The 19,205-nt window shown below is 43.9% G+C and overlaps 1 protein-coding gene across 2 annotated transcripts; it reads right to left on the minus strand.

Annotated features, from left to right (window-relative positions):
• Positions 1-373: 373 nt before the first annotated feature.
• Positions 374-18,852, minus strand: vac14 (vac14 homolog). Of its 2 annotated transcripts, XM_083666395.1 has the most exons (20): positions 18,188-18,852; positions 17,350-17,500; positions 17,013-17,180; positions 16,701-16,763; positions 16,223-16,330; positions 15,885-15,994; positions 15,593-15,714; positions 14,661-14,798; positions 14,206-14,349; positions 8,113-8,176; positions 6,593-6,737; positions 6,404-6,469; positions 6,171-6,315; positions 5,748-5,880; positions 5,406-5,580; positions 5,045-5,163; positions 4,836-4,915; positions 4,559-4,709; positions 4,143-4,346; positions 374-1,540 (listed from the first exon to the last, which is right to left on the minus strand). In XM_083666395.1, exons 1-19 carry the CDS (start codon positions 18,289-18,291, stop codon positions 4,172-4,174), a joined length of 2,361 nt encoding a protein of 786 aa, XP_083522521.1. In that variant the 5' UTR covers positions 18,292-18,852; the 3' UTR covers positions 374-1,540; positions 4,143-4,171. The 2 variants fall into 2 exon arrangements, with proteins under 2 accessions (XP_083522521.1, XP_083522520.1); XM_083666394.1 differs by lacking the exon at positions 374-1,540 and having other exon boundaries at positions 2,937-4,346.
• Between the last annotated feature and the right edge of the window lie 353 nt (positions 18,853-19,205).

The following is a 19,205-nucleotide window of genomic DNA, read 5'->3' on the forward strand; positions in this document are numbered from 1 at the left end:
TTGTCTCATGGGAGACTCATGTTTACTTCAAAGAGTCTAATAACACCAATTGGATCTCTACCTGTGCTTGTTATTGCAGTAGGTCTGGGCCTCGCTGACGCTCGTCAGCTGTACATAAATAAACATACTGCTGCATATTCATAGAAACATACATGTACCATGCTACCCATTGTTGTTTTACCTGGGCCCACATCTGCTCTGTAAACTGATAGTTATTATTCTAGACAAGACACTAAGCCCTGTTAATACTATCTACATCTGCTGAGTCAGGACCACCTTGCTCAAGAATCTGAAGCAGAAAAACTCACTGAAGAGTAGTTCATGGTGAAGGAAGTGCTCAATAATGGAAGATTAGACAGTGGGTCAAGTACAAGATGTTTTTATTGACAAGACAGGCACAAACAAAACAGGCACAAAAGCAGCAGACAAGACAGATGCCTGGGAGAAAGTTCTTGATCAGCCATTTCTCGAAGTATAATTCTCCTCTGCATTCACAGTTATAGCTGGTTCGACGTCAGATTTTGCATTGCACTAATTGGTCTTTTCTTATGGGAGGAATCAAAATCTATTAGAACACTGTAACAGGTTTTGGGTTTCAAATCAATAATGAGCTGTTTACATCAATTTCATGCAGAGTATGAAGTCACATGCAGATGTGAGACCTTGAACAAATAATGAGCCACTTCTTCTCCCCGTCTTATCTTCCCCTGCGGACCACAAACTCTCCGGGTCCCACAAGATAACATTAAGTAGTAAAACACTTCACTAATTACATTTACATTTTTGACATTTAGCAGCCGCTTTTATCCAAAGCGACTTTGGAAATTACATTTGTCTAAAGTAAGTGAATCCTCTATACATCAGTCATCATAAGCAAAAATCTATGCTAGGACCATGTGCCATTGGCAGTCACAATGCTAGAAAAAGAAAGCATTATTATTTTTTATTATTAACATTAGAGGAACTGTACAGAGAGGTAGTGGGGGTGAAGAGGTCTTAGGAGGGACAGTCAAGATGTAGCCTGAAGAGATGGATCTTCAGTCTACGGCGGAAGATGGGTAGGGACTCTGCAGTCCTGACAGCAGTGAAAAGCTGTGACTGAACAGCGCGACCGCTGCATCCTCGTAGAGGCGGTGTTGCCAGGCGGCCAGCTGAGGTGGAAGAACGGAGTGATCAGGCTGGGGTTTGGGGGCTGGGCATTGCTTGCAAGTAGGGAGGGGCTGGCCAAGAGTGCGTTGCAGTAGTCAAGGCGGGAGATGACAAGTGCCTGGACCAAGAGTTGTGCTGCTTCTCTTGTGAGGAACGGACATATCCTTCGGATGTTCACCACACAGGACAAGTGGTTGTCAAGGATCACCCCAAGATTCTTGGCTGTCTGGGAGGTCACAGTGGAGTTCACAACTGTGATGGAGAAGTCTTGGAGAGGGCAGGCTTTCCCAGGGAGGAAGAGCAGCTCAGTCTTGTCAAGGTTGAGCTTGAGGTGGTGGGCTGACATCCAAGCAGAAATGTCTGCAAGACCCGCAGTGACACGTGTCGCCACCTGTGTGTCAGAGGGGTGGAAAGAGAGAAAGAGTTGAATGTCATCAGCGTAGCAGTGGTTGGAGAAACCTTGTGAGGAAATTACAGACCAAGAGATTTGGTATAAATGCATAACAGTAAGGGCCCTAGGATGGAGCCCTGGGGGACCCCAGTGGTGAGGGCATGTGAAGAGGACAGCAACCCTCTCCACGTTACCTGGTAAGGGCGATCGGACAGGTAGGATGCAAACCAGGAGAGTGCAGAGCCAGAGATGCCCAGCTCTGAGAGGGTGGAGAGAAGGATCTGGTGATTTACTGTGTCAAATGCAGCAGACAGGTCCAGAACAATGAGAACAGAGGAGAGGGAGGAAGCTCGAGCAGAGTGGAGGGTCTCTGTGACAACAAGGAGAGCAGTTTCAGTAGAGTGCCCAGCCTTAAAGCCGGATTGGTGAGGATCAAGGAGGGTGTTCTGAAGGATATAGTGAGACAGTTGGTTAGAGACAGCACATTCAGGGTTTTAGATAAGAAGGAGAGAAGGGATACCAGTCTGCAGCAGACGGGTCAAGAGTTGGCTTCTTGAGAAGAGGCTTGACTCTGGCTGTCTTAAAGACAGCTGGGACAGATCCTGTGGATAGAGAGGTATTGATTATGGTGGTAAGGAACGGAAGGAGGTCTTTGGAGATGGATTGGAGAAAGGGTGAGGAGATAGGATCGAGAGGGCAGGTGGTTGCCTGCTTGAATGTGACAAGTTTTAGTATATCATCAGGGGAAAAGAGCTGATAAACCAGAGACCGAGGGTAGCGCAGTGGGTTTGGGAGGAGTGGTAGCAGTGTTGGCGAGAGGTTGAGTAAAGGAGCTCCTAATGTCATCAACCTTCTTTTCAAAGTAGGTGGCAAAGTCATCTGCAGACTGGGAGGAGGGAGGAGGGGGGGGGGGGTTGAGGAGTGAGGAAAATGTGGAGAACAGTTTCCTTGGGTCAGAGGCAGAGGACTGAATTTTGGAATGTAAGAAAAGCTTTAGCAGCTGATGCAGAGGAGGTGTAGTTAAATGCTGGACACCTGCATATGACTTCATACTAGTGAACTATTGTTGAAGCAAAATATATCAAATATAGCAATAGTACATCAAAGTCAAAATCACTAAAGCCTGCTTCTATATTCTACGCCTTTATTTACTTTCAATCGCTGCAGGGGCATCAAACTCTTAAGTTGACCTATGACCACTTTTCCCCGACCCTTCAATGGTATCAGTTGTTTGGGGAAAAATGTGTTATACATGGATGTGTAATGCAACATAATCCCCAAACTATTTCAATGCCATTTCATAGAAGGGATACTATAGCTCCACCTGCTGTTTACATATGCATATAGTACAGTATTAACACACAGAGAAGTCAAGTGATTTTTAAACATGGTCCACTTTATTGCTTCACTTAATAACAACAGTTCAGTCTGTCTAGAGAAGGCCTGACATGAAGCAGATATGGTAGAAAAGGAAATGAGAAAAGGAAAGAAAAGGAGGGTCATAAGAGAAGAGAAACAGGCTGCACAGCAGTCAGTGAGGGGGCTGGACTGCCTGTAGAAAGGAGTATGAAATCAGAGGGATGAATATGTAATGAGAGAGGGGGTAGGGAAGGATGTTGGAGAGTTTAGGGTGAAATGTTGAGAAAGGGTCTTTCAACATTGTTAAATAAGCATGGCTTGAATTCAGGGGAGACATTTGTTTTTCCTTTGAGGACAATTGGCCAATAAAATAAGGAGTTTGAGGGGAATAAAACTATTTTGCCATCAAAACAGGTTTTTTTAGGACAATGGAATTTGGGCCTGGCAAATTAAGGTCACGCCTCTCAAACAGAGGTAGAACACATTTAGTGTTAGTTATCATATAGACTAATGACACAATGAAAGCAAATGTTCCCTTCCCCGAAATCAAGCTTTAATTGTCCTTCAGTTACAATGAGGATGACCAAGTCATTTTACTGACGATCATAATGGGTTGGGACTTGAAGTACCCTACCAAGAGGTGTGTGCAGTGTGTGCATGTATCAGTATGTGTCTGAGTACACAATTCACCACCTCTTCATCACCTAAACAAAAAGCACTTAAAAAAAGCAATGTTTAAAAAAAGAAAACCACACTTAGGGCTATAATTTCAGCTGGCGCAAAACGGACAAGTCCAAACGCAGGCGTATTGGCAATTTGTGTCGGCGGTAACTGGTGAAAATACCACAGCGTTGAAGGACTCTCTCGTCTGCCCTCAGGTGGGTGGAGTAGCAAGCAAAGGCATGTTCATGACATTGAGCAAGTCAAGTGCCATCAGGTGTACAGAACAATTCTGGCCTTGAAAATAGCATGAATATTTCAGACACACCCCAACGCCCACGTTTGCACTAAGACTGTTTTTTATGCCGTTTAAATATAGCCTTCATGCCTACAGTACTGTACGTTCAATGGGCTAACAACTGTATTTACACAAGGGGTGCTCCTTTGAGAGGTAAGCAGTCTTGTTTAGCTTGGTTCCTATAAGTTATCAGGTTGGGTGTTTGTTTGGCGTCTCTGTGTGCATGCGTAGGTGGGTACAGGCTTGAGTTGATGAAACGCCCCGCCCCATCCTGCCCTGCCTTACTCTCAGGGGTCAGAGGTCATCCTAACGTGTCACAGCATCAGCTTCCTATCAGGGTGGTCAGCACGGCCCGAGCGTTGGTGGCGCACCTCCAGGTGTTTGCTCTGGACACGGTCAAAGTGCTTCAGTAGGTCAGTGTAGTCCATTTGGGCATGGGCCGGCCGCTTGAGGCCTGCAGACTTAGAATCTATGTATTTAGACTCATCTCTGAAAACAGAAACAGTAGGGTTTCAGTTGAGGAACAAACATCTGATGAGCTGAGGATTGAAATGTGGTATATTGTAGTTACAATGGAATGAGAAATTCATTGAAACATGTGGGCACATGGCATTGAACAACCAATCAACCAGAAGCACAACTACCATCTACTGGTATGTGACAATGAAAACCCAAGATTCTCCAAAAGCAGTGATACTCACACTGTCCTCATGAGCTCAGGGTTGGGTACACAGCGCAGGCGGTGGGAGAGCAGCTGGAAGGCCTGGCTCTGGGGCAGCAGCATCAACAGGCCGTACAGAGCCTTGATCAAGTACGGATTGTTCTCCACATCTAACAGCTGGAGACGTAGATCTGGATGGACAGAGAGGGGAGAAACAGGTTAGTGTGTGTGTGTGTGTGTGTGGAAGAGAGAGAAGAGAGAGTGGGAGAATTTTAATTTGAGAGAGAAGAGACAGACTGGTGTGTCGTCAGACTCACAGGTAAAGATGGGACTCTCTATCAACTGCACCAGTTTGTCCACCTCCATAAGGAAGTCCACGGTCACCTCCAAGTCACCGCTAGACATCTAATGTCAAGGACATTTGCTTTCACATTTGGTTAAACTCCACAGAGAGAGATGTCTGGTTGTGTAACAAAAGATAAAAATCTATAAATGTAATGAGTTTACATTTTGCAATCAAGGATACAACTTCTGGATGAGATCATAGGCATGGCGGTAATTCTGTGTGAGGAAGCAGAGGGACACGGTGGCCACAGGGTTGTGGCACCAGGAGCGGTACAGGCAGCAGAACAGGGCACAGCTCTCCTGCAGGTGGCACCAGAGACAACAGAGTCAATGCACACTGATGGGAATACCACCAACTCAATGGTCAGTCAACATGGTTGGGTTCAATCTCAACTTAAAAGGGGGAACTAAATGCTTCAAATTCACCAGTTGGAAAAAAAAATCCTCATTGAAAATTAATCACTTTGCTTCCTTAGTTGACTGAAGAAAAATGGACCACCATCTGTCAGTCATACCATATCATACATTCAGGTAGAAATTACCTGTGTGCGCAGGTCTTTGAGTTGGTTGCGAAGCTGAAACAGCTCAGCAGAGGTGAGCAGGATGGTGTTGAGAGTCTGAACCATGGTTGAGGCAAACTTCAGGTCCTCTTCTTTTAGCAAGATGTCAGCCATCGAGTGGAAGATGTTCTCCGCGTGCAGGAGCAGACACAGTTGCCTGGAGAGGAGAGTGAGCGGTGATGGGTGATGTAATACATTTATTCATTCTATAAATAGTTGTATGTCTCTACACACTATTAAAGAGGCCTTTACTTCAAACCAAATGATGCCACTACATGATGTTGCAACTTGATGATGCATAACAAGCATAACATGTGCCGCTACCTGATGATGAAAGCTCCCCTATTCTCCAGCAGCTTCCTCTCTAGGCTGAAGCGCTTCAACAGGTTGATCATGAACTTGTAGAAGTACGAGTTCATACTGGGGGTGGAGGGGGACGAGTCTGCCACTTTGGAACCTGGGTCACAGGGGAGAGCGAATGAGTATGTATTGTTACTTCTATTCACTTCCCTATAGCTCCAGTGCCAATTGTCTCCTTTGTTATGCAGACATGTGTCAGAGGCCCTTCTCACATTACAGATTAGAGGTCCTATATAGGAACTTTGGTGAGTTGGAGCTCCCTCTCAGTGAGACTGGAACCACAGAGCCAGACTACCACAGTGATCCCAGACAGCCCCTTAAAGGAGTCATACATGGGGGCTTTGGTGATCTGGACTTTTCTCTCATTGAACCTGACTCCGCACTCACCCACAACAGGCTGCTGTCCTTGCTTGGCCCCATCAGGAACCTGTAGCTCCAGTTTACTGTCAGAGTCACAGGAGCCTTGGGCCTCTGACTGTCCAGCTGGAGATGATGCTATCTCAGCCAGCACCTCCAGGTCCTTCAAAATGACCTGAGTGAGAGAGAGAGTAGGGGGTTGGTTGATTACATTGACATAAATACATTCATTAGCATCAGTGGAAAAGTAGTACAGCACTAACCTCATCAGACTCGTCGGAGAGAGTCTTCAGCAGCATGGGGAACAGACCGTCTGTGTGCCGGAACATCTGGGGAACACACACACACACACACACAGTATAATGCAGAAAAGTGCTTCGATGCATAGATAATACACATAAGCAATATTATGTATTATGAGACATTTGTGGCCTGTGGGTAAAATGCCCCACCTTCCGAGGTGTCTTGATGTAGAGATGGTAGAGCCACTTGAGCACAGTGATGCGGGTCATCATGCCAGTGGAAGAGTCGTGCAGGTGGCGGTCTAGCACCTGAACTATCCCATCCAGGTCAAGGGTCACCTGGGAGCGCTCAGCACTGGCCAGGACAGAGAGAGAACAGGTATGTGAGCTAGAGATGGGATGAAGGTGATGCTATGAATGACACAACCAACAGTTGGTCGCAAAGTAGAACTTCAAACATAACAGGGGGATATACAACACTAAAGGGGCCTTTTTTTGTAGAGATATAAGAAAACAAGCAGAAACCCCACAAAAAAGCATAGCTAAATCTGTTCTGTAGTTTTAGACGTGCATGTCACTGCTTCCTAGAGGACACAGATCACAAGTTATCAGATCACAGAAATCTACACAGCACAAGGGTTAAGTAAGGGTTGATCTATTCATACTTGTTCCATGTGAGTAAATAATCCCTTTTCTTTACCAAGTAAATGGTTCCTTCTGAGTAAAAACAGTTCCTTATACTCAACAACCCTCCTCAGATCCCAACGTCAATCTGAGACAACAGCAGAGCAACCTCTCCTCTCTCTGTCCATCTGCATGCCTGACAGCTAAGCATTGGTGGTTCAGTGGTAGAATTCTCGCCTGCCACGCGGGAGGCCCGGGTTCGATTCCCGGCCAATGCATGCACACTTTTTGTTTTAGAGCCCCTTGGGGGCACAGTAGCACATTCAGAAACTCAAACTTGTAGCACAATTTACAAGGCCAGACATGCTGAGGTAGCAGGTTGTATTTACACAGCAAAAACATGTCTAGTCTACAGTGTAAACTACCAGGAGGGCTTCTGCTATTCTGTTACGTAGGAGTTGTATGGATGGAGTACTACTACAGTTGGAGCTGACTGAATGTTGAACACAATTGTCTAAGGGCTATATGGAGTTCTAGACTATCATCTAAGGGTATAGACTCTATAGAGAGTACTAGACTATATAATCTAAGGTATATACTCTATATATAGAGTACTTGGACAGTTGGAGGTGTACTGTGGTGCTCTTCAGGCCATGGTGGGGTGTCACCGTGACAACAGTGGAGCAGAACAGGCGTTTTTGTGATGTCCTGCCAGTCCTCATAGGGAAGAAAAGGCCAATATATAGTTAATCTTGCAGCCTACTGACACCAATGCAGACATTGGTGTACGTACACACACACCAAGACGACCACTCCAAAGAGAGTGTTGCCAATGTTGACATTCAAGTCGATTGAAAAAGCATTTCAACTGACTATCAAAGACCATGCTAAATCTATAATCTCTCTGTGATAGAAATAGTAGCCTCTGAACACAGGTGAACCTTTCTTGGAATATAGTTTCATATACAGGGAAGAAAAAATTGCCATTGAAAGTCTCTCAGCAGATCATTTTGACCACACAGCACTTCATGGCGGTGAAAGATATATAACCATAATTTGATAAAACAGGTCAAAGCAGTGTTTACCATAATCTATTTAGTACTTACCTTGTCGGGGTGAAGAAACAGATGTTGCTGAAACCAACAGATTCCTGTGACGCATTCAGCATATCTGCAATCAGACAGACAGAGACTAATAGTAGTCAGACACAGACAGACAGGAGCCAGACAGAGAGGCAGGAGACAGAAAGGCAGAGATAGAGTCAGACAGAGAGACAGACAGACAAACAGATGATCAGGTAATTCAGCATCTGAGGTGCATTTCAAAGAGAGGCCACTTATAAGCAACACATTAGTTCATGCTCTTTTTGAACCAACATTGTGAATTGATTAGTTGATTATTTCATTGAATGAACCAGAGCAACAGCTTGCGCTGACTGTGTAATTATTGTTGTGTAACAGGAGGACACTCAACTGAAATACTAAATTCTGGATAAACCACTAACATTTTAGTGATCTTGATATCATAATACATAATAACAATGTAATGATAACAATAATTAACAAATATTTTGCACAAAAAAGTACACATGCATTGGCCGGGAATCGAACCCGGGCCTCCCGCGTGGCAGGCGAGAATTCTACCACTGAACCACCAATGCTTTTACATGCCAACTGTCTCTGCTACGGCTTAAAAAGGAACTACAGCCCAATCAGGACAAAAGGAGGGGGATAACAGCTTCACATTCTTTGCCGGGTCAGCCCTTCCCCTGCTGTTCCCCTCAAGGCAGCCCTCCCCCACACATCTCTTTCACTCATTCTGACAATCCTTTCCGTGACGTGGCGCTGTTCACCTCGTTCAAAAGAGCATGTTACATTCCATGGTGATATCTGAGCATTGGTGGTTCAGTGGTAGAGTTCGCGCCTGTCACGCGGGAGGCCTGGGTTCGATTCCCGGCCAATGCATGATTACTTTTCACAGCCTCTTGCTATTATGATATCAGTGACATTCAAACATGGTCATGGAACACGGCAAAACAATCACAGTCTACTGAGTCCCTCAAACCCACTCTGCATAGATCCCCATACAATTCTACCCCAGCAGTGTATGGCTGAAAGTGTGTTAGCAGTCTAGGGAGGGAAATGAGTGAGTCATCCCTTCCCATGAGGCAACTCTCCCCCGCTCCCTCTCCTTCCCTAACAATCCTTTCAGTGATGTGGCGCTGTTTCCCTCGTTCAAAATGGCAGGTCGCCTCCCCCCCATGATATCTAAGCATTGGTGGTTTAGTGGTAGAATTCTTGCCTGCCACACACAGGCCAATTGCGGGTTGTCCTAACAGAGATTTTGACCTTTTCTTGCCGTGCTTTGCTGTGTTTGAATCCTACCTTAGAACACCACTCTCCAAAAATATGTTCTTCATGAACCAGATGTTTCATGTAACACAACATGCTGATGACGTATAATTAATTTAATTAAAGAAAACATGACATTTGGTTTCATTTGACAATGTACTGTATCTTAACAGTGTCTATTTTACCTTGGGAAGACTGCAGTGGCTTTTCTCACACTCAAATCTTACCAGACATCCGCTGCCCTGAGCCTGGTAAAGTGTACTGTGATAGTAATTCGAGAATGATTGAAAATAACAGTGATTGGTTTGAAGAAAAAACAGGCTGAATGTAAGAAAATTGTCAGACTCGATTCTGAGTTGGGTGAGTTGGCGACTGAGAGTTGCTGGCATAAAAAAAGTTCCAATTCCATCTCATGATAATGATGAATAAAGTAATATTCCTTTTATTGTTCTTCAATCTAAACCTTCCAATTTCCATGCTTGACAAACCATCTTCTGCTTGTAACTCATACTTCCTTGTTTCCACTCTTTCTGTTCAACCCCACCCCTACTGGAATGTAAACCCCAGTGGCCCTCAGAGCAAATCTCCCACAGCTAAGCATTGGTGGTTCAGTGGTAGAATTCTCGCCTGCCACGCGGGAGGCCCGGGTTCGATTCCCGGCCAATGCATGCACAACACTTTTAAATAACTGTTATTTACATGTAGTTGATCAAAGTGCTCTGACTTGCACTCATGACTGCATCTGCACAATATGACATGAGGTCATAACAACTGACAAAAACTTAAATCTGTAAAAAACATTCCCACAGAGTTTACATAGCATGTGTGTATTCTGGGGTACTACATGTATTTGGTAGGCCTGTGTTTGGGAAACCCATAGCATTTTGGTATCCTGTATCAACCAAGGGGTGACATTGTCAAACAAAGGCTACATTTGGCCTCGTAGGACGAAACCTACGCATGTGTGTGTACACTGAGGAATTGCATGTGAACAGAAGTCAATTTGGAATTTGCAATTTGTCAACCTTGTCATCAATCCTAAGGGCGTGAGGGAGACCTGAGTTCGAATCCCGTTTGTCACATATACATCCACTAGCTCTAAATCCTCCACAATTCCTAAATTCCTCCTTAATGTTTCATGCACTTCTTTCACTCTGTATTTAACTGCTGCATTTGCGTGTTTGTTACATTGAGTCTCGTCGTTTGAACAGAGGGAACCAAATGGAACTTAGTTTTAGTCTAAAATGGTACGTCTAGAGACCTCCTCTGCAAGCAGAGCTGAGTTTCAAAAACTGTCTGATCAACCACTTGCTAAACACTTTGTCTGCATCTCCTTTTCCCAGCATCTCCCTGTCTGTTTTATTTCACAGAAGCCACAGGGTTCAAGTTGCATCACATCTAAGCATTGGTGGTTCAGTGGTAGAATTCTCGCCTTCCACGCAGGAGGCCGGCCAATGCATGCACAAGCTTTTAAATTAAACTGTTAACAGTTAATAGAAGTTAAAAGCTATCTGACTAGCAGTCATTACATGATCTGCACAATATTACAAAAGGCCATATCAAATTACTGAGACACACCAGAGTATTACTCAAACTGAACAAAAATCGCTCTCTTATAATATCATCAGACACCTGTGAAATTTCTCAAGGTACTGCTAAGCACACAACTAACAGAGCTAGTTATCCTTATTGGTTAGTTTACCAATAAGTATAGAATGGAACCTGGCTTTTGTGACCAACGGGGTTCAAACCTGGTTCTCCTGCATGGCTCAAGACTATGCTAGCTCAATGAGCTAAAGCCAAGGGATTGGCTTAGGGAGCCAACGCAAGTCCTCAGGTCGCAGTCAAGGTTACTTCATGCAGCATGGTTCACGGAACCACCTTTGTTACACTTAACCCACCTTTGACCTCCTCCTTGCAGAGACCCATCTGTGTCACGACACCAATGTGACTGACTGGGTTCGATCCCGGGTCCGGGGCAGCATCAAGGAAGGTGACACCAAGAGGCTGAGCAAGCTTATTAGGAAAGCTGGTTCTGTCCTCGGTGTCACCCTGGACACTGTGGAGGAGGTGGCCAATAGGAGGATGAGGACCAAACCCTTGGCCATCATGGACAATCCCTCCCATCCCCTACATGACACTGTGGCAGAGCAGAGAAGCTCCTTTAGCAACAGATTATTACAACCATGTTGCACTAAGGAGCGCTATAGGAGATCTTTCCTGCCTGCCGCAATAAGACAACTCCTCCTCTGGCTGGCTTGATCGGGGTGATCAGAGTCAGGCTGGGGGATGTTAAATAAAAAATAAATCATACTGGACTGTTCTTACTGTATATAATGTTTTCAGATGTCTATTTTATTTTTATTCTATTCTTCTATTGTCACTTTATTTTGCTGTTGTTGTTTGTGATGTGAGCTGCTGTAACGCCTTAATTTCCCCTCGGGGATCAATAAAGTGTCTGTCTGTCTGTCCAACAATTAGCTCAGGGTGTAAATACAAGTCTTCAGGTTTCAAGCTAGGTTTACCTATCCTCTCAGAGTAGTGCTGCAGGGGCATAGGGGCCCATGACCAGATGTTGTGATGGGCTCCCGCTTCCCATCCAGACCCAAAAGGCTCCAGAAGCCTGACAGCTAAGCATTGGTGGTTCAGTGGTAGAATTCTCGCCTGCCACGCGGGAGGCCCGGGTTCGATTCCCGGCCAATGCATGCATATTTTTACAGAGTCTACTATGCCCCAAGATAAAGATGCTGGAAACAAAAAAGAAAGAAATTAAGAACACCCAGAAATAAATGACTGGCTTCACAAACTAACTTTGCTCTCCACATCTAAAAGACCCTACAACTTCTGTCTGCTTGTCTCTCAAACCTTCTCTTCTACCCTCTCTTTCTGTTAAACTCCATCCCTCCTGTAATGTGACCTTCAACCGTGAATGGTTAACATTACTTTACAGCTTAGCATTGGTCGTTCAGTGGTAGAATTCTCGTCTGCCATGCTGGAGGACTGGGTCCGATTCCTGGCTAATTGCATGATACTTTTTTAGAGCCCCTTGGGTGCACAGTAGCACATTCAGAAACTCAAACTTGTACATTATAGGATTCTAAACTAATATATAACAGAGTCGAACTGTGCTCAGCTGAGCTGTACTGGGCTGGCCTGGTTACTGGTTAGAGGCTTATAGTGTTCAAGACAGTTATATTTTGATATTTATCAATTAAATTGTTAATTCAATAGCACATTAAATTAGCCTAGGCTGAATGAAATTTGAGACCTTGATTGTTATTTAACTTAAATTTAAATAACATTTAATTAAAATGTGATGACAGGTTGTTGCTTAGGACTTGCAAGCAGTGTTGAACTTCAATCCAATTTTAATCCTGTCGTGTTCGCAAATTATATTAGCCTACACAAAAAAAGTTATTTTTAAATTGTGTTTTATTTCTGTGGCGGCGACTTGTTCTCTTAGCCTAAATGTTTTTCATTTTTTAAATGGTATTCATTAATGATTTATAGCAGGCATGAAGCAACAGGCAGACATACAATGTTTTGCTTTCCAATAAAACATGTCTTTGCTGGTATAAGACTTTGTCTTTATTTGATTAGACTTCAACTTTACAGGCACATTTGTATTCTTTTTGGCTTCTTTACCATCGTCTAAATGTGATTTCTGTCATTCTAATCATCGTGGGTGGATGCCTTAATGGGTTATGCACGCAATGCATATGGATATACGGTAAATTCAAATATGTTGCCAGTCATTTGGCAGGCGGCAAACAACGGAAACACTGGTGTGTGTGTGTGTGTAGATAGATAGATCGATATAAATAAATAGCTCCTGAATGCTGATAGCATCTAACCCTTCCCTCAAAAAAGTTTTGTCTTGACTAAGCAGCAACTGTCTGTGTCCTCTTACTCCTCCTGAATCCCTTCTATGACTCCCTCCCTTCTCCCCATTCCTGCGCCCGCCCCCTTTCCTTCAATCCGCCCCTCTTGAGATGTGGCAGTCTCTCTCTTTCTAAGCTGCAGGGTAAAATCTCACAAATATCCAAGCATTGGTGGTTCAGTGGTAGAATTCTCGCCTGCCACGCGGGAGGCCCGGGTTCGATTCCCGGCCAATGCAGGATAATGTTTTTTAATGCTTTTCATTTACCAAATGTGTATAAATGCACTAAAAGGGACAACAAGTCAATTCAAAGTACTAATCAAAGCAAACTCAATGACCTACAATGACAAACACAGAGAAGAGAACAGCAAACTGGATGTTAAAAAACTCTTGAAACAACAATTAAAACAACCTGATCCTAAATTCTACGGTATGTAAAGCTAAGCTTCCATGTGTCCTGGGATAAAGGACACACTGAAGCCGAGATAACTCACTAAACCAACAAGTGTGGCCACACTGCAGAACGAGCAGGAAATCCATCTCATGGCCTGGCACACAGGCTGTCAAGTCTATGAAGAGTATGTGGAACGAACCAACTATCATGCATTTCATGAGCACACTGCACGTGCTGATTAATCTTTGCATTAGAGTAGCACACTGAAGTAGACCCCAGTCCCTTTGAGCACTATGATCTGGGTAATCAGTGTTGAAAAAGAAAAAAAAACATTAATCACCAAGGCCAAGATCTATGGGCTAGAACTGGGGACCGAAGTGGCCATGACCACAAGACCTAACCAGGAGAAATTCACAGCCCTTGTTATAACCCAAAGATCTTAAACCTAAGGGGTAGGCTGTAAAATGAAGGGAAAAGTATCAAATGTCCCTTCACAAGCAAATCTCTCTCATCCATCTGTCATCAAAGTCATTCGGGAGAAAAACTATAAATACATTCTTAACTGTTCACTCACCATTGCTGTCCCCCTCTGTCTTTGGCGGGCTGTCTTCTCTGGGTGGAGTTTCACTGCTTTCTGCTTCTTCTTCCTCTTCATCATCCTCAGGTGTCACCAGCTTCATCAGGCTGTGGTTGCAGGCACTGGCTGCTTCTTTGGTGCCTGGACATGATCAGTGAAGGATGGATAAAAAAAACAAAAAACCCACAGGGCTATGGCGCCATCTGGTGGCAACAGTTCACACAAATACACAATGCATCAGCCTTGTTCCATAGTTAGAATGTTAAATGCTGACAGCAGTGATCAACCCCGGGCATTACCTTTGCTCTCTACATACAAAAGACTTAAATGTCGATTCAACACACAAGAATTAGCAAGATTATCTGTAATAAATGCCTGAAAGCTACGGTTCTATTCCACATTATCTGGTAAGGCAATCAAGGCAATTAGCCTAGTGATATGAAGGAGGATACTCTTTTTGCGGTCGTCATAGGACAGGCAGGGCAGGACAGCCGTCAGGATGCCAGAGGAGTAGGGAAGGACCACACGTCCTGCCAGCTGGATGAACTCCCTCATCCACGTCATGGCTGTCAGCTGGATCAGGTCATTGGCTGGGAGGGGATAACAGAGACAGAAATTACTGTTCTGTTGGGTGAATAGTATAGTATGATATGCATGGATATTTAAGTATACTATTGTAGCATGACAAAGACACAGGGGAATAAAGTGGTTCTGTGATAAGGTGTTGTTGAGCTGTGGGCACTTATGAGAATGATGAAAGAACCAAACAGCTCAGACAGGATCTCAAACATGAGGCAAATAAAGCATAGCATTCGCAGCAAAACTTGTAATCCATTCCAAGAGACATTCTATTTTACTCAGTCAGTCAGTCAGAATCTATGCTAGCAAAGCTACAACTCGCCTAGATACAGCCACAGTGCTGCTTAGAAAGGGAAGAATTTCCAAATCAAACAAACAGTTGATCAATGATTGAGAAGGTACGTTTTCAAAGGAATGCAAGCCACCATTGCCACTGATATCAGCCAACACAGAGCAGGCATTAGAACACATTGGCTCTTGGTTCCTCATTGGTTAATGAGTCACATGTTACCCCTGTGATGGTTACAGTATGTTGTGGTAACTGCCCCAGGCTACTGCTCAATACTAGGTTCCTCTCACATACACACAACCATATGCACATACAAACAAAAGGCTGGTGTATGAAAAATATAGTTTGTGCAGTATAGTCCTGTTGGATTTCAAAAAATATAAATTGATCAGGGTATTGAGTACTGTAAATTGTGCAGGCTCACAGCTCCATCTAGTAACCTTTATTTCCAGAAATCCCATTTCACCAATGTTTATAAACACAGGTTATTGGATTCACAACTTGCATCAGACTTACTGAGTTTGGACTCATCCGACACCTGGCAGTGGATGACCAAGATGTTGGCCATCTCTGCAAACTTGACGCTAGAGGGAGTCTTCTTGATCTCCTTCAGGAACTCTCCCAAGACAACTTCACACCTGACAGACAAGGCACAAGACAGTCAAATACTTGCTTTCCTTCCTATAATGTACAGCAGTCTATGATCAATCATGTAAAGAGAGGGGACGGGAGAACAGGGGGACTAGATGAGAGGGAAGAGAAAACAAGAGATGGAGAAACAGAGACAGGAGAAAGAAAGAGTTCTTACGTCCTCCGGATCTCCTTACTGCTGTCCCCCAGGATCTGGAAGAGGCCATCGAGGATCTCTGGCAGGTAATCCAGGAGGTTGATGTCTGGGACTGATTCCAGCACAAGTATCTGTAGCAGGAGAGGACCAGAGAATGAGCCTCAGCAGCTATGAGGACAATTATCAGGGTGGAGTCAAACACACTCTTCTTTGGAAGGCTTTATCATTGCCAATCAAGAAATTGATGCAATTCATTAATTGTAAAATTATAGATAAATGTCTTACTATGCTTGTCAGTAACAGCAGTTTTATGCAGTTCTAGAGTGTCATCACACTCGGACACAGTCACCTCTACTCACCCAGGAGATGATGAACTGGCGAGCATACTGGTTGTTGGAGTAGATCCTCTCACGCAGAAGAGGAACAAACGCCACCAAGTCAAACTTGTTACTCTCCGTCACGATGTCCTGTGAATGCAATGAAGGGTCACAGCAATGTTTCTGGACACAAACTCATCTCCTCTCATGCTTAGTCTACCTTGGAAGTCATTCATGTGTAACCAATGTTCAAATGTTATCTTATACTCTAAAGGCTCTCTCACTAACCATTCTCCCTTATCACACCACTCACTTTCAGTTATCTTGTTCCACAATAATCTACAGTGTTTGATAAAAGTCCAGTTTTACAGAGGTACAGTGTAATCTTACGTATTTCACAATATCCTATTATGAATGGCGAAACAAACTTGAATATGGTGTACGACATTGCCTGTGTAGCATTACCTCTTCTGAGCATCTTGCTTTATACTTGAATGAAAGGTTTGTCCAGAAGTCTCACCTTCAACAGTCTGTCCAGAAGTTCAGAACCGCTCTTCACATTAGGGTCGGGATCTGCAGCAAGCTAGAGGAGACTTCACAGTTACCAAAATAGTCTACACACACACACACACGACTTCTCTGAAAATGTTTTATAACAGGGAACCAACATTGTACTTTTCTAAATGAAAATAAATGCTTCCTTCGTCATTTAAATTGCTTTAGCAAGATAATTGCATTGCAATGAGAATGAGTGTGTCAATTGTGTTTTCCCATAGAGTTACATTACTACAATTTACACATCTATGACCGCTGACTACAAACTTCAGGTTACCTTGCTGAGTCCATCGAAGAGCACGTTGAAGTGGGGCAGTACTGCTCCCCTTGCCACTTTCACTATGTTGTAGAGCGCCTCACAGGCGTAGTACCGCAGTCTGCTGTCTGAGTCATTGAAGCAGGTGAGGACAGGCTCAATAAGCTCCTTCAGGTACAGCCCAGAGTCCTGCAGGACAGAAGTGAACACACACACACACTTATAGAAGGATGGCACTCATGGCAACAAAATCAATACCCAAGTTGACACAAAGCTATGGCTTGTAACACGATGGACATCCTATGTTTAGTAATGTGCAACCGTTGTGTGTGCGGACACAATGCACAGAGCCCCATACCTTGCCCAGGGCGATGGAGCAGGCTGCCAGGCCGATGAGGCCTCCTTTGCGGCTGTGAGGGTGCTGGGACAGGGCAAACTCGGAGGCCAAGATCTGAATGACATGTCTGATCTGGGTAGAGTTGTTCTGAGCCACAAACTCCCTCACCAGTCTATGGATAGTAGCAAAACAGACAATAGAGACAGAGAACATTCTTGATTAAATGGCTTGAGGCAAATGCCACAAGATGTAAGCTACATGAACACAGAGAAACAGATGCCTAGACAGAGAGATATGCCGCCTGGCATTGTATGCAGTTTACTACCATGATTTTCAATATAAAATGATGTGTATTGGGTACGGCATCATTTGTTATAATTTGTATCACAATCCAGCAATGCGCCACATAGCCTACCCAAATCAGGAATGGCAGGACCAGCTAATGCTCCATAATCATTTCCCATTTCAACTTCCATCACATGTTGCCTCTTTGCCCACATGGCCCAACAATGAAATACAAAGTAAAATCACTATCATGTGCCTGAGAGTCTATTTTAATTTTCCGCATCAATGGCATTATGTAAATTGATCATTTGATGAAAATGGATCACATGGTTTGTCAGAGGATTGGTCAGCATACTGGGAGCTGACTAACTTTCTTGAAGTTCAAAAAGTTCACCAGATTTTCTATGGAGGAGGTGATGCTCATTTACTCAGCATCCCATGACTCATTATCTCAAGCACGTATAGACATAGCCTTTGGGTGGGGGTAAAATACAATATTTTGGTGGACCTATCATGGTATATTACATCAAACACAGTTACTTCACAAGAATCATATGTAAGGAAGAGTACTCACTTTTCAATCTCAAGAGCAGCAACCTTCCTCTTCTCATAGAGTTTATCGTTAAGCGCTCTGACAATGTTGGGGGTCAAAGGCGAAAAGTCCTTCTCGGTGTTCATTTTTTAAGGTCTTAAGAGAAGGAAGTGCTAACCTGACAGTGCACGATGTTTCATAAAACCACCTCTAATTACGGCGTTTTAAATATGTAGTCAGAAATAGCCGAGAATATTAAAATATTCAAAAATGTGTAGCTAAGACTCAAATCGAGCTGTGTATCTGGCTTCAATTGTATCTGACTGTCAGACCATAATGAAATCACTCAGACGATATTAGCTACATCTGTTTAGTTATTTGCCCTCTATCCAATTAACACATTTACAGCCAATGTTAGCTGCTAAATAGAATGGACAAAGACACAATGTATCTGTATCCTACAGTAGCGTTATCTCAAGCAGGACTGGCTCAGGTGATGGAAGTGTGCAACTTGCTACAACATTCTCTCTGTAACCGCTAAACACCGTACAATGGGCATACTTCGAAGCCTAAATATATTTTAAAGCTATATTTGCTTCTGGAAATTGGAAATTGGGATAACCTGTCACCACGATGCGTGGAAAGATGTTGTTTCTCGTCACGACGAACCGAATGGACAATGACAGTTCAAAACAACTCGTCCAAACGCTCACGTATTTTCCCGGCTCACATGACTTCCTTGAAGGGCGTTTAGTCAAGCACCGAGCTGGAGATCTGTGTTATGAACGTCACGTGCAACTAAAGGGGGCGCGGTTTTAGGCCTATCCAAAGTGGTATATTATGCTCCAGTGTGACAATAGCCTAACCTAGAGTGGTATATAATAATAAATATTAGCATAGTCCTATAAAAGGGATGCCACATGCTGGCCTGAATCAGAGAGGGATATGCAACGGTCTTTGCCTGGTTAACCCATTTCATCAAGCATAAAACCTTTCTATTAATGCAAGCATGATATAAGTGTGGAGTGAAGTAACACTTCTGACTCAGTGGATACTAGAG

Source organism: Argentina silus, assembly GCF_951799395.1.
Source record: "Argentina silus genome assembly, chromosome: 3".
NCBI lineage: Eukaryota > Metazoa > Chordata > Actinopteri > Argentiniformes > Argentinidae > Argentina > Argentina silus.